The 16272-nt window shown below is 46.7% G+C and overlaps 2 protein-coding genes across 10 annotated transcripts in view; one reads left to right on the forward strand and one right to left on the reverse strand.

Moving 5' to 3' along the window:
* The window catches only part of IQSEC3 (IQ motif and Sec7 domain ArfGEF 3), a 73175-nt gene extending 67012 nt beyond the window's left edge, over positions 1–6163 (forward strand). For 3 of the 7 annotated variants that reach the window (XM_075602315.1, XM_075602316.1, XM_075602317.1), the window contains 3 exons: positions 374–466; positions 1220–1263; positions 2604–6163. In XM_075602315.1, the coding sequence (XP_075458430.1) occupies positions 374–466; positions 1220–1263; positions 2604–2987 (521 nt within the window). In that variant the 3' untranslated portion in view covers positions 2988–6163. Of the gene's footprint in view, positions 1–373; positions 467–1200; positions 1264–2603 lie in introns of all 7 variants that reach the window. The other 4 variants (XM_075602318.1, XM_075602319.1, XM_075602321.1 and 1 more) reach the window with 4 other exon arrangements.
* A 6212-nt stretch (positions 6164–12375) lies between these two features.
* LOC142496047 (sodium- and chloride-dependent GABA transporter 1-like) overlaps positions 12376–16272 on the reverse strand; it is a 31613-nt gene continuing 27716 nt past the window's right edge. For all 3 annotated transcript variants that reach the window (XM_075602332.1, XM_075602331.1, XM_075602330.1), the window contains exons 12-15: positions 15583–15685; positions 15085–15185; positions 14657–14824; positions 12376–13307 (exon numbers count right to left, since the gene is read on the reverse strand). In XM_075602332.1, coding sequence (XP_075458447.1) covers positions 13200–13307; positions 14657–14824; positions 15085–15185; positions 15583–15685 — 480 coding nt within the window. In that variant the 3' untranslated portion in view covers positions 12376–13199. The remainder of the gene's footprint in view (positions 13308–14656; positions 14825–15084; positions 15186–15582; positions 15686–16272) is intronic.

Consider the following 16272-nt stretch of genomic DNA (forward strand, 5'->3'; position numbering starts at 1 on the left):
TTTATTGGGTTCTGATATGGGGGTTGGTATGGTTTTGTTATTGGGGGTTTGTATTGGACTAATATTGGGGGTTTGTGGGGTACTGATATCGTGGGGTTTAGGGTCCTGATATGGGGGTTTGCTGTGTCATGATATGGAGGTATATTGGGTCCTGACAAGAGGGGTTACAGGGTCCTGATTGGGAGTTTCTAGGGTTCTGATTTGGGGGATTTGTAGGGTCCTGATTTGGGGGATTTGTAGGGTCCTGATTTGGGGGATTTTCAGGGTAGCACTGTAGCTAGTTCTTGTAGAAAACTAGATTCTCCTATATTCAGTTACACCCCCCAAAGGGTCACAGGTTGACTGTCTATGTTATTGTGTCCTTGTCACTCAGGGGAGCTGGAGAAGCAGCAAGGCCCAAAGACCCTTCCTATGAAGACAAACGGGTCTCAGCTGGACACCCCGTACAAGCAGGAGTCCCCCACCAGTGAGTGTCACATACATTACCCCCAGTGTCCTTCTCGCTCCTCATCCTTCCTCTGTCACCCTTTCTCCATGAGTCTCTCTAACTTTATTACTCTCATTCAATTTCTGTCTAACGGTCTTCCTCTGAACCTCTGTCCTACTTTCTGTCTGCCTCCCTATTCTTTATCTACTCTTTCTTACACTGTCTAGTAGTTTTCTGCCTCTCCTTCTCTCCCTGTCTCTCTCTCGCTGTCTCTCTCTCTCGCTGTCTCTCACTCTGTTTCTCTCTGTCACTGTTTCACTCGTTGTTTCTCTCTGGCCCATTTGAATGGAGCTCAGAGGCGTCACAGCATATTAAATAAGGGCCTCTGAGTCTCTTTCTCTGTCTATCTCTTACCCCCCCCTTTCTTCCTTTACACCTCCCTCATCCTCCTTCCATCTCCCCTTCTCTCTCTCCTTCCCTCTCCCTCCTTCTCAATCTCTTCCTTCCTCTCTCTCCCATCTTTCGCTCCCTCTCTCTAATTCTCTCTCTCTTCCTCCCTCTCTTTCTCCATCTCTCGCTCCCTATCTCTCCTTCTCATTCTCTCGCTTTCTCTCTTACTCCTTGTTGCTCTCTCCCTCCATCTGCCACTCCCTCTCTCTCTCTCCTTTTCTCTCTCTTCCTCCTTCTCCATTTTTCCCGCTCCCTCTCTCTCTACCTATTTCTCCCAATCTCTTCCTCCCTCTTGTTCCCTCTCTCTCTCTCCTGCACTTAAGCTCACCTCATATTTTGAAGGTAAGCCTGACCCTGCTGAGAAGGACACAGACAGCGCGGTGGAGGTGAGTAGCGGTAGAATAAATTAGGGCTGTGACACTCGCCAATCAGAATGCTCTACCCTGCGCTGCTCAGATGCCATCTTATACCAACGCAACCGTCAGGCGAGGGACACTGTCATTGGCTTAGACAATTGCCATGGATGCAATGATCCCGTCACCCCTTCCATGACTTAATGTTCCGCCTTAATCCTTCCGGCTTCTGCTCCTTGTGGGACGGTATAAACCTGGTCCCTTCTTCCCCCTCCTCACCGTGTCACTGCTTCCAATAAGATGAATCTGAAGCAGTAGGCTGCAGCCACGCTGCCACTGAGCGCGCGCATGCTTGAGAGCAGTGATGTCACCAACTCTCCAAGCATGAGCGATTGGGTGTCCTGCATAATACATGCACTCGTGAGCGGGGGGGGGAGGGGGCGTGGATCGGGGCTATTTGTGTGTGTGGCTGTGGCTGTGTCTGTGTGGCTGTGTGGCTGTGTGCTGTGTGCATTGACTGCTGCTGAGCGCGCTTCAAAATCCATTTTCTTTGTCTCCCTGAGTGTGGCCGTGCTGATTCACATTCCCTGAAGTAAACGCGCCAAGCGCGCTCAGCGGCAGCGTGGCCGTAGTCACGAGGATAAGTAATGAATCTCAATACACCGCAGCCTGCCTGGCACTCCCAGTGCCCTAAGTGGCATGACAAATCTGAGATTGCCGCACCGTGACCCATCTGGGGAACCCTGCCTAAAATGTTCTGCTGATCTCTAACAAAAGGCAGCTTTGTATATACTCTGTGTCACTCTACAAAGCGGCAATTCATTTAGAGTCCTGGGGGAGGCCGTGATAATTAAGTCTAATCACCCAATAATTAGCAGCGTATTTGCTTGTCATATGCTCAGCGTGTCCCCCTTAGCTTCATGAATGAGGGGGGAGGAGGGCTCTCTGTCCTAAAGAGCTTGCAATCTAATTTCTAGCACAAGGAGGTAACTTAATCGACCCCAGGTCACACAGAGTGGACTTTACCTCTAGGGCAGGGGGTGGCCAACTGCAGTCCTCAAGGGCCACCAACAGTTCAGGTTTTCTGGATATCCCTGCTTCAGCACAGGTGGCTCAGTCAGTGATTGAATCACTGATGGAGCCACCTGCGCTGAAGCAGGGATATCTTGAAAACCTGGCCTGTCGGGGGCCACCCTTCCTCTAGGACATGTACCCCACGCGAGAATACCCAGGGGTGACCCAAACATGCAGGAGTCCGAGCATGCGGCTCTGTGGGGCGGGCGTTAGCTGCAGGGGGGCACAGGGCAGCCAGGCTTAGCACGTGGGCGATAGTCTTGTAACATTTAATGCTTCTCTGGCTGTTTCTAAACTAGGTGTCAATTCACAACAGGCTTCAGACGTCCCAGCCCAGCGGCCCTCAGGGGCCGGAGACTGGAGCTCCGGGCAGCACAGCTGCTAACCAGCAGCGCGAGGCTCTGCAGGCCGCCCCCTCCAGCCGGCTCCTGCAGTGCCAGCAGATTGTCAAGGTGATTGTACTGGACGCGCCTGGCCGGGCACTGCCCGCACTCGACCAAACCGTCACCCGCTACCTGTCTGGGTCCTGCACCTCCACCCCCCTGCGCAGCCTAGGGGGGGGCATCCACCAGCCCCCGCTACCCCCTCCACCACCTCCTTACAACCACCCCCACCAGTACTGCCCCCCGGGGTCCCTACTCAGCCAGCGTAGGTACTCCAGTGGCTCCCGGAGCCTAGTGTAGGCACCTACTTACCTGGGACTGACCTACCTGCCTGGCACCTGAACACTTACCTGACCCCCCACCCCCCACTCATGCCTGTCCCTAAACAACTCAGTTGTTCTTGCACACTCACCTGCCCCTGCACATTTATCTGCCCTAGCGCACCCACCTGCCTGGCACCTGCACACTCACCTGCCTGGCACCTGCACATATGTGCGCCTTTCCTTGTACACTCTCCTGCTCTCTGCCCATCCACGCCTGCCCTTACACACTCACTCCTTGTACACCCAGGCGTGCCCTTACACACTCACCTGCCCCCTTTTTAATGCCCCTGAGAGTTCTAGTTTGTGTATTTTTAGTACGTTTGATCACGCTCCCAACTGTTTTTATTGTGGAGAAACCTTTATATGATCAGCACGCCCTGGACAATCCCTCACGCCCCGTTATGACCTCACCCCCCCCCCTCCCTCCCACACACATCACGCTTGAGTCACATGTAGCCTCAGAGACCTGGCACTGCTGGCTCCTCAGGGCTGGTCATGCTCCTCTGTCCTTGGTTCTCGAACAAAACAAGCGACACTGGACCATGGTAATCCCCCCCCTTCCCCCACCGGGACTAGGAATGAGGGCCTCAAATTGAACACAAGAGTCATAAAGGGCTGGAGACCCCCTAAGCAGGGCATATCTCAAACCCTCCGGCACTGGAACAACATGCAGATCCTGGGGGACTAACAGAGTGATGCTCTGCAGAAAAAAAAGGACATGGTGTAATGGAGCGATGCTCTGCGGAGGAAGGACATTGTGTGATGGAGCGATGCTCTGCGGAGGATGGACATTGTATAATGGAGCAATGCTCTGTGAAGCCTTACCAGCAAGAGAAGGGGAGATGGGATAGTGGATTGTTGTTCTGCAGAGTAGGAAGGTTGTGAGTGGTAATGCTCTGCAGAGCCTTGCAACAGGATTGCATTAGTGATACATGCCCTGCAGATTTCCTTACCAACGAAGAATCTGCTAGTGTGCACAGGACACAGTCACACACACACCTATATCATGTGCCACATACACACAGACTGTGATTAGTAACAGGACAGAGAATCTATACTGTACATACATTGTAGAAAGAGAGAGATAGAAACAGACAGGTACATGTAGGATACAGGAACACACTGATGAGCACACACACAGATACACCGATATAAACAGATTTATTGATACACAGGCAAGCAAACATGTAGGAATACACACACACACACACACAAACATGATGCAGTCAGATTCAAACATATAATAGACACACATTTATATACACCGCCATATAACACAAACACACACAAACATGATGCAGACACATTCACGCATATAAGACACAGACACACACAATCCCACACATACATAGATACAGTCACACACATAGATAGCATATAATACAAACAGTCACATACGCACACATACATACTGTATGCAGATACAGTCACTTAAACACACACGATGCAGACACATTCACACATACAATACAAACACATTGAATCACACACACATTCAATCACACACGCACATTGAATCTGGAACACATTGAATCACACACGCACATTGAATCTGGAACACATTGAATCACACACGCACATTGAATCTGACACACACACACACACACACACACACTGAATCTCACACACACAATGAATCTCTGAAACACATTGGATCTTGCACACACACACACATTGAATCTCGCACACACACACACACACACACACACACACATTGAATCTCGTACACATACATTGAATCTCTCATACACAAACATTGAATCTCACACACACACGAACATTGAATCTCGCACGCACACACATTGAGTCTATGAAACACATTGAATCTCGTACACATACATTGAATCTCTCACACATACTCATTGAATCTCGCACATACACTGGTCTATATATCAAAGTCTCTGCTGGAAAATAAGCATCTGATTTATCAAAGGAAAGAATCAAATGGAGGTTTATCTTCTCGTGGAATGCCACTGACTGCCCAGTTTTGCAGCCAGCAGACTTTGATAAGTAAGCCCCATACAGACATAAATTCACATACAGCTATAGTCACATGTATACACACACACACACACACACACACACACACACGCACATGGGTTGTACATTTAGACAAATGCATGAGCTGCAGGGATATGAGCCCTGGGTCTGCAGAGCGGGGAATGGGGAGTCGTATGCAACATGCAGCAGAATAATCAGGGCCCCCCATGTACCCCAAACTCTGGTTCCCCACTAAATGCCCCTCAGCACAAAATGTGAACCCTTTCAGCACTGCAACACTCTGACCCTCCCCAAGAACAGCCTCACAAGGGTATCCGCAGAGACAGGTACCCCAGACTGCCAGAATAACTCCAGGTCAGCTGGGGCCACAATTCAAGTTTATTTCAGCCCCACGTATTCTGAGCTCATTAAAGGGGGAGACAGAACATTTACCTTTTCTTAACCAAAGAGACCTGTGGAAGCTCTGGCAAGGACACAGGCAGTCCTTATGCAACCACTAGAGCCTAGTTATATTGCTCTGAAGTGAGTTGCAGACTGCTTTGGCAGCAGAGTAGAAAAGTGCTACTCTGCAGGGCTCTATGGCGGGGCAGTAACACGGCATTGAATTGAGTTAATGCATGCAGTCCCCTTTGTTAAATATATTGGAGAACCTATAAAATAATTCAGCCCTTGTACACAACCTGGACACCGAATTCTGCTTATGCAAAAGTATCCTGAATCCTGCAGCTCAAAGCTCCCTGCAGATTAAGCACTCCAACCTTTCACTGCTGTAACATTTCACCTCTGCAAATGAAGCACTGCAACATTCTGTTTCTGCACAGACCACTGCAACATTCCAACTTTAAACAGAGCGCTGCAGCATTCCACCTTTGCAGCATTCCGCTGCTGCAACATTCCAACTTTAAACAGAGCGCTGCAGCATTCCACCTTTGCAGCATTCCGCTGCTGCAACATTCCAACTTTAAACAGAGCGCTGCAGCATTCCACCTTTGCAGCATTCCGCTGCTGCAACATTCCACTGCTGCAACATTCCCAACTCTGCAGACCCAGCACTGCAACATTCCACCGTTGCAGTAATCAGGGCTGAGTGGCACTGCATTTCGTAGGAGACTGCTTTTATTAGATCTAGAAATAAATTATGTTTAATCAAAATGGAAAATAGTGCAGGATTTTACATTGGGGCTAGGATAACAAGGAGCATAGGAGGGACTGCTCTTTTAATTGATGCTCTGCAGACCTACGGCAGGGAAGGGGTTTACGTGATGCTCTGCAGGTTTCTAGCAGTGAAGGGGCTGTCTGGTGCTCTACAGGTCTCTCTGGCAGGGGAATAAACTGCAGTGTCAGCCAATCACTGCTGCCCTTCAAATCAGTGAAGTCCTTGCAGTCGCCAACATGCATTGCAGGAATCCCGCCCTGGAGCAGCTGACTTGGAGTTACGCCAAGAGTCATTGGGTGGAGAGGGGGTGGGCGGGGCTTGTGTGGACATGTGACCGAGCACCCAGACACCTGTAATATTTTGTAATAGAGAGTAATTATTGGATCTGTTCTATAGGAATTACATGAGATGACGTCACCTCTGTGTCCTGCGTCTTACTGCTGTCACCACTGCCATGACGTTAAACCCATCACTTCCACAGGGCTGAATGCATAACAAACCAACAAGGTGGCATGCACAGTTATAACATGCAGAGACAAATATAACATACAGTGATATACTGTAATAACATGCAGAGTAATATAATAGTATGCAGAGTGATATAACAGCATGCAGAGCGATATACTGTAATAACACCCAGAGATAAAATAATACGCAGTGATATACTGTAATAACATGCAGAGTAATATAATAGTATGCAGAGTGATATAACAGCATGCAGAGCGATATACTGTAATAACACCCAGAGATAAAATAACACGCAGTGATATACTGTAATAACATGCAGAGTAATATAATAGTATGCAGAGTGATATTACAGTATATCGCTCTGCATGCTGTTATAACACGCAGAGATAAAATAACATGCATAGATATATAATAACATGCAGAGTGATATAATAACACGCAGAGCGACATAACAAGCAGAGTGCTAAAATAACATGCAGAGCGATATAATAGCACAGAGTGATAACACGCAGAGCAATATACAGTAATAACGTGCACTGTAAATTAATAACATACAGAGTGATACAATAACACCGTGTGATATAATAACACAGCAATATAATAACACGAAGAGGGATATAATAACTCGCAGAGTGATATAACGCATGGCAATATAATAACATGCAGAGCGATATACTGTAATAACATGCAGAGCAATATAATAGTATGCAGAGGTATATAATACCATGCAGAGCGATATACTGTAATAATACCCAGAGATAAAATAACATGCAGAGCAACATAATAACACGCAGAGTGATAAAATAACACGCAGAGCGATATAATAGCACAGAGTGATAACACGCAGAGCTATATACTGTAATAACGTGCACTGTAATTTAATAACACAGAGTGATACAATAACACGCAGTGTGATATAATAACACAGCAATATAGTAACACGAAGAGGGATATAATAACGCATGGCAATATAATAACATGCAGAGCGATATACTATAATAGCATGCACTGTGATGTAATAACACGCAGAGTGATACAATAACGCAGTGAAATAATAACACGCAGAGCAATATAATAACATGCAGAGTGATATAATAATATGCAGAGATATAATAGCATGTAGAAGAGTGATACAATAACATGAAGAGACATAATAGCACACGGAGGGATATACAGTAATTGCATGCAGAGGGATATAACACAGAACAGTATAATAACATGCAGCGATATAATAGCACACAGAGGCGTATATAATAACAAGCAGAGTAATACACATGTATCCAACGTTATTGCAGCCCGTGGCACGCTCCCATGGATGAAATAGCGCAGTAGCCTAACCCCCTTCCTGCGAGCGAATGATTTCAAATAATGGCTGCTTCTCCCGCTGGTGCGTTGTGTATCTCCCACTGCAGCCCATCCACTTGTATCACTGACTATAAATGAGCGCTCACACCCAGGGATGGGCAAAACTGTCACAATCTGGTCCCCAGAATTCCATGGATCATGGTGACAAAATCCATCCCGCACACTGATTGTATGTTTAAAAATCTGGGCGGAATCATTAAAATCCATGACCTCGGAGCCTGCGAGGAAGCTCCCCCTCTGATCCCCCCCCAACACATAAATAAACACACGACAAAGGTCTGGAGGTTCAAGGGCCACGGCTTTATTTACACAAATAATAATAAACCTTGGTGAGCGCTACCTCTGTCAGCGTGCTCTCCCCCCCGGGTAAAGGCCATTGGCACCCCAACCATGGCCCGCACACCCACCAAGCCGGGCGCCCGATGGAACCCCAACCATGGCCCGCACACCCACCAAGCCGGACGCCCGATGGAACCCCAACCATGGCCCGCACACCCACCAAGCCGGACGCCCGATGGAACCCCAACCATGGCCCGCACACCCACCAAGCCGGACGCCCGTTGGCCCGGCTGTTAATGAGCCCTGCCCACTCGTTCCCCACCCGAAGACTTTAGGGGTTATCTGCACCATAGAGCCCCCGCTGGCAAGGTTACCATGCACTCACCCCCCCAACAGCCGCCACCCACGGGGCTATTTAATTCCTTAAACTAGCCCCGGACCCCCAGACCCGCCAGGACCCTTTCGAGCCCTTCTTGGAGTGTTAAGTTAAACAAGTCTAATCCTATCTCGGATAAATGTACCCCCATCTAGTCGAAATAATCCGCTATTATTCGACTCGAAATCAAGGTGCCCTATCACCCAGCCTCCTACCTGCAACACAAATTTGCCAACTGCCTTATTAATTTTCCTCCTTGTGTGCTCCACCGCCTCCGCTCGCCGCGCCCCTTTCCACACCTTTCTGTACACTATATCTGACCACACCACCTGGAGGACTGTTCACCAATGCACCTGAATCCGCGCTATATCACTCTTTATTGACCTAATTAGGTCTAATGATGTCAACCCCCCCCACATCGTTGCCCCCACATGAATAAAGCAAAATTTTGGGCGACCTCCTATCCCTTGCCAATACCAGTAGTTCTAGTAACCACTGGTGCCACCTCAAACCTCGCCTGCCCCACCAGAACACGTTTCCCTGTTTCCCACTTATGCCCAAATTCTTCCCGTATGGTCGGTCAACTGCGCGCTTCTCCGCCCAATGAATAAAAGAATCCCCGATGATCCAAACGTCTGGAGGAGAAAAACCTAAAATATCAAAACAAAATCAACCCCTACTCTTTATTATAACCCGGGCCTAACATAACTTTGATACCGATTGGATTCCCAACGGCCAATCCTTTTGATTACCTCAGCTCCGAGGCCAACCCGAGCAGCCTCTGTCGCTGCCCCTGTGCGGAAGGAATGTGTCCCAAACCGTGTACCATCTATCCCCAGATCCTTTATGCATAATGAAAAACCCGCCGGAACTGGAATCTTGAAGCCGGCCCACCATCTGCATGAACCAGCAAAGGGCCTGGGATAGGACGACGAACCTCCATGTAGGCTCCCAGCCTCTCTACCGGGCAGATCAAACTGTTTACAACCCCTTTAAAGTAACCCACACCCCTCGGCCTTGCTGGTCTGTCTTAGACTGCTGTACCAGGCATCTGAGTCATCCGGGTGCCTGTATAACATTCTCGACAGACAAGCCCCCCTCACCTCTTTTTGTAGCGCAATCCAATTCGCTTATGCGTAATGCCCCAAAAAATGCCAACGTAAATGCTGCGTTAAATAATTTTGCCTCAAATTGAGAAAAACAAATTCTCCCGGTCGCCTGAACCAGACCCTCCGGCACTTGCGGAGTGACCGGCTTCCTGACATCCTGTACTGCTGATGCCCTCATGAAACCAGCTACTGCCCTCCTCACTATGAAAGCCTTGGTTGGACCTTCTGAACCATTTAAACGCGAGAAAAATGCCACCCCCGCGAGTTTCCTTTTCACTGAGCTCCCCGCCAACACTTTCTCCATTAATAATAACACATACGTCAAGAGGGCCCCCACTTCCGATACCCCTAACCCAAGTTCCCCTGCCAGAACTCGGTATTCTTCCCAAGCTGTTACATAAGCGTCCCACGTACCAGGTGCTACTGAAGCCCGTACCAAAGCCATTACTGGACCCTCACCAGCTCCCACAACTCCACTGGACATCGCTGGCCGACTTGATCCGCCTCTGGCGCCAACCTCCTGAATTCTGTTAGCTGCATTCGGGATAAAGAGTCAGCAACCCTGTTAGCCACCTCAGGTACATGCCTAGCCCTAAAGGCTATGTTTAACTTCAGGAAGGCTAAAATAAAGTTACGCAATAAAGCCAACACTGGGGGGGGGGGAGCGGGACCCAAAATTGTTTACTGCCTCGACCACCCCCATATTGTCAGTCCAGAATATTACATTCTGGTTAGCCAGCTGGGTGCCCCAAAGACTTATCGCAACTACCAAAGGAAAAAATTCCAGGAACGTCAGGTTTCTCATGAAATGCGACTCCGCCCAAGCTGGTGGCCACCGTTCCGCGCACCAGGACCCCTCAAATCCCACTGCCCGAGCCGCATCTGTGAAGAGCTGGAGCTCGTTGTTTGATGTAGGTCGACCCCTCCACAGTGTCCTCCCAGTGTCCTCCCATTGTAGCAACGCAAGAACTCTAACCACACCCCCAAATCCTTCTTGATCTCCGCCGTTACCCTTATAAAATGATGCGGACGCCTCACCCCGGCCGTAGCAGCCGCTAGCCGTTTTGAAAAAACCCTCCCCGTTGGCATAATTCTTGTTGCAAAAACCAGATGTCCCATTAAGGTCTGAAAACTCCTCAACAATGCTTTTTTGAGGGACATAAATGTCTCCACTGAACTTTTTAAAGCCCTCAGCTTTTCCCCAGGCAGCATATATTCCATAAGAACCGAATAAATTTCTATCCCTAAAAAACTAAGAACTGTAGTGGGGCCCTCTGTTTTTTCCACTGCCAAAGGAACGCCGAACTCATATGCTACTGCCGAAAACTCTGCCAACCACCTGGCACACAAATCTGACTCTCCTGGACCTACGAACAAAAAATCATCCAAATAGTGCATTACACCTACCGCCTGCATTCTTTTCCGGACTACCCACTCCAGGAAAGTACTAAAAGTTTCAAAATAAAAACACAACAGGGCACACCCCATTGGTAAACATAGATCCACAAAATACTGGTCACCCAACTTGCACCCCAGTAGGTGAAAGCACTCAGGATGTATTGGTAGTAACCTAAATGCTGACTTTAATGTCTGCCTTCGCTAGAAGCGCGTCCTGCCCGTACCTGCCCACTAATGCCACTGACTGATCAAAATGTGCATAACCCACTGAGCAAAGCTCCCTGTCGATATCATCATTCACGGACGATGCTTCCGGATAAGACAGACTCCTGACGAAGTCGCCGCAGTGTGACGAAACGCGTAGAGCTGTGACGTCATCGCGTTTGTGTTGGTGTATTTGGAGTCCCTGGATTCCCTGCGCTCCGGCTGGCGGTAATTTCAAGTGTTAGCAATCATTGTATGAGGGAGCAAAGGACGTGCAGGCATTGGATGCCTTTATATCTTGCTGCCAATTCATGGTGAACCTGGGCTGTTTACATCCACTCTGCAAACCTGGGACTCACCCTACCACCGCAGATGACCGCAATAGAGATTTCTCTCCCACGAATGGTTCTGTTTGAAATCCTGTAAGTGCACATTCTTATGGGTTGCTGATTTTTTAAATAAATGTACCTTATTTTTTTACTCAGTTACGTGCTATGGAGCTTGCGCTTTTGTTTGTTTTTTGTTCATAGATTCCAAAAGTGGTTGGCTATACCACTCCCTTTAAAGCTGCAAAGACGCTCCCTGGATCTTCTATTTGGACTATATTTATCTCTGGACTTTTTGTTTTGAGTGGAACATTCAATTTGGATTTTTCTTTTTTTTTCACTATCACGTTATGGTTTGTAGATATTATTAGGTTAAATTGTGGTAATTTTAATTTATTTTAATATTTTAAATATGTTATTATAATTGATCATTTATTAGGGTTATTTCACATCCTCTTTAGCGCTACTTAATTTTTGTGTTGTCTTTATATATATAATAGTTAATTATTTGCAAGGCTGCCACTTCGACATGTTTTAAAAGGAAAATTTGAATTTTTTTTTACAATTTGGCTGGTTTTGCTCAAACTTCTCTATTTGCTATTGAAATATTTGCGATTTTTTGGAAAGTACGGAGAAGCAAATCTGGGCTCAAATATTTATATTCAGAATGACACAAAATGGAATCAGTGATTAGTTTCATATTCATTTTAATTATTTTCTATAGAACATTAATGTAATAAGATGTTACAGTGTCACTGGCAGGGTGAGCAATAAGGCACTCAGGGGGTTGGGCTACCTTCAGGTGTTGTGACATATACACAGGGTCTTTTGTTTTAAACACAAATATGGGCACATTGTTATTAATAAGTAACTATGATAACTATATACAAATATATTCAGGTACAGTACAAGGAGCTTTCAAAATAACTATTCATCCCAAGGGCAGTACAAAGGACACGGGGTAATCCCTTAAGGTTAGAGAAAAGGAGATTTCACCAGCAACAAAGGAAAAGGTTCTTTACAGTAAGGGCAGTTAAAATGTGGAATTCATTACCCATGGAGACTGTGATGGCAGATACAATAGATTTGTTCAAAAAAAGGTTGGACATCTTTTTAGAAAGGAAAGGTATACAGGGATAAACCAAATAAGTAAATAAGGATGTTGATCCAGGGAGTAAACTGACTGCCAATTCTTGGAATCAGGAAGGAATTTATTTTTCCTATAATGAGATATCATTGGATGGTATGACACTGGGGTTTTTGTTTGCCTTCCTCTGGATCAATATACTGTAAGTACGGATATAGGATAAAGTATCTGTCGTCTAAATTTAGCATACAGTAGGTTGAACTTGATGGACGCATGTCTTTTTTCAACCTTGTCTACTATGCAACTATGAAACTATACTGTGCAGAAGTATGGGACAGGAAGTGATGTCAGAGGAGCAGTGGGCGGAGCCATATGTGGGTGACCAGTGGTGGCTGCTGTCGGGTTATTAGTGGCAGGAGATCACACCCCCGGGGGTTGCCTCGTGGCACCATCCACACTGATCCGGGAGCGCAGCCCATTCTTCTGCATTATTCGTTCCATCTGAGGCTGTGTCATCTCGCGGAAACGCTGAGAAGCAAAGAGACATCACGGAACGCCAGTAAGAAAAACGGAAACACTGAGAAGACAACAGACACACGAGAAAAAACACGAAGAAAAAAACCACGAGATAATCATGAAGAAAAAAAACACGAGAAAAAAGCAAAGAAAAAAGACACGAGAAAAAACACGAAGAAAAAAAACACGAGAAAAAAGCAAAGAAAAAAGACACGAGAAAAAACACGAAGAAAAAAAACACGAGATAATACCGAAGAAAAAAGACACGAGAAAAAAGCAAAGAAAAAAGACACAAGAAAAAACATGAAGAAAAAAACACGAGAAAAAACACAAAGAAAAAAAACACGAGATAATCCGAAGAAAAAAAACACGAGATAATCCTGAAGAAAAAAAGCACAAGAAAAAAGCAAAGAAAAAAGACACGAGAAAACTGCAAAGAAAAAAAACACGAGAAAACTACGCAGAAAAAAACACGAACAAAAAAAACACGAGATAAGCACGAAGAAAAAAATACGAGAAAACCGCGAAGGAAATAAAAACACGAGAAAACCGCGAAGAAAAAAAAATATGAGAAAACCACGAAGAAGAAAAAACACGAGAATACCGCAAAGAAAAAAACCACAAGAAAACCACGAAGAAAAAACCCTGAGAAAACCGCGAAGAAAAAAACCCGAAAAAACCGTGAAGAGAAAAAACCCGAGAAAACCACGAAGAAAAAAAACATGAGAAAACCGCGAAGAAAAAAAACCCGAGAACACCGCGAAGAAAAAAAACACGAGAAAACCGCAAAGAAAAAAACCCTGAGAAAACGGCGAAGAAAAAAACCTGAAAAAACAGTGAAGAGAAAAAACACGAAAAAACCACGAAGAAAAAAAACATGAGAAAACCGCGAAGAAACAAAACAAGAAAACAGCGAAGAAAAAAAATACGAGAAAACCGTGAAGAAAAAAACCACGAGAAAACGCGAAGAACAAAACACGAGAAAACCGCGAAGAAAAAAACACAAGAAAACCGCGAAGAAAAAAACACGAGAAACCCGCGAAGAAAAAGAACGCAAGAAAAACGCAAAGAAAAAAATGACAAGGAATCCATGAAGAAAACCCCACACGCGATAAAAGTGAGGAAACAGGAAAATTCCTTCACTAGAAAATTGAGGAAACTGCGAGAAAATGGGAATAAACAGTGAGAAAAACGCATTTAAATCAGGGTAAAAATGACCAGAACAGCAGGCGGATAATGAGGACTGCACAGAGGGCAATTATTCCCAGGGGGTCGGGGAGCCGTGGTACACCTGCACAAGACCCTCTAGTCTTGGTGTCCGCCTGCCGGGTCAGTGCTGATGCTGGCACAGCTGCTGGTACCTGACTCATGCTGCCCGTGGACGTTAGGAACAGATACACCATGTACCCGGGGATCAGCAACATGGAGGAGAGAGCCATGAGCCAGCCGATGCCCTGACCCCACGGCGGGTACACGTACCGCCCGAGGGTGAGTGGGGTCATCTCCACCACGCTGAAAAAGAAGACACCCTGCGAGGGGAGAAGAGAGAGTTATATGGAGGCGTTATATGGAGCAATATCAGGGGTTATAGGGAGTAGTTATATTGGGCAATAGGAAGAGTTATAGGGAGGGGTTATATGGGGCAAAAGGAGGGGTTATACAGAGTAGTTACATAGGGCAATAGGAGGAGTTATAGGGAGGTGTAGGGTTCCTTTGCTTGTAGGGATGAGTGTGTAGAACGTTATTTGCTATGTAGAGCATTACTTGCTGTGATCTGACTGGTCCTTACCAAGCAGACGAAAGGAGTGAAATACGCCCAGCAGAGCTTCCACCAAGAGCAAGGCTGGTACCCGATCATCTCCTCTATGTCCTGATAGAACCGGTCCACACCTGAGGGAAGAGGCAGGTCACAAGAGGTCACACAAGAAGGGCAGTTGTCAGTAGGTGACAGTAGGAGGGAAGATGACAGAAAGTCTTAGGAGAAGATGGTGACAGAAAGTCACATTTGAGAGGGGCAGGCAAGTAACAGGGAGCAACACCTGAGGGGGCATGTAGCAGAAAGTCACATCAAAAGTAGCCAATGAAACAAATAGGAAGTCACACTTCTTCTGCCAATGTAAAAGGAAGTCACACATGGGAGGGAGGAAGGAAGTCACACATGGGAGGGAGGGAGGAAGCAGGTCACCTAACAGAAAGGTACATTAGGGTGGCAGGTAATATGAATGGGATGGAGGTTTAGATGAAAGTAGCAAGTTTGGATTAGAGGGCAGGTTCATGGATCCTTCACCATAACACCATGATATGGACACGGTCTCAAAGAAAACCAGGAAGAGGAGACACATCCCACTGGCAGAATAATAATCAAATAGCTTGAAAACGTAGATTCCACCCTGCAGGGAGAAAGAGAGGCTCAGAAATACAGGGAGAGGGAGAGAGGCTCAGAAATACAGGGAGAGAGAGAGAGGCTCAGAAATACAGGGGGAGAGAGAGGCTCAGAAATACAGGGAGAGAGAGAGAGGCTCAGAAATACAGGGAGAGAGGCTCAGAAATACAGGGAGAGAGAGAGGCTCAGAAATACAGGGAGAGAGGCTCAGAAATACAGGGAGAGAGAGGCTCAGAAATACAGGGAGAGAGGCTCAGAAATACAGGGAGAGAGGCTCAGAAATACAGGGAGAGAGAGAGGCTCAGAAATACAGGGAGAGAGAGAGAGGCTCAGAAAAATGGAGAGAGAGAGGCTCAGAAATACAGGGAGAGAGAGAGAGGCTCAGAAATACAGGGAGAGAGGCTCAGAAATACAGGGAGAGAGAGGCTCAGAAATACAAGGAGAGAGAGGCTCAGAAATACAGGGAGAGAGAGAGAGAGAGGCTCAGAAATACAGGGAGAGAGAGAGGCTCAGAAATACAGGGAGAGAGAGGCTCAGAAATACAGGGAGCGAGAGAGACTCAGAAATACAGGGAGAGAGAGAGGCTCAGAAATA

This window comes from Ascaphus truei, chromosome 5 (genome assembly GCF_040206685.1).
Source record: "Ascaphus truei isolate aAscTru1 chromosome 5, aAscTru1.hap1, whole genome shotgun sequence".
Lineage (NCBI taxonomy): Eukaryota > Metazoa > Chordata > Amphibia > Anura > Ascaphidae > Ascaphus > Ascaphus truei.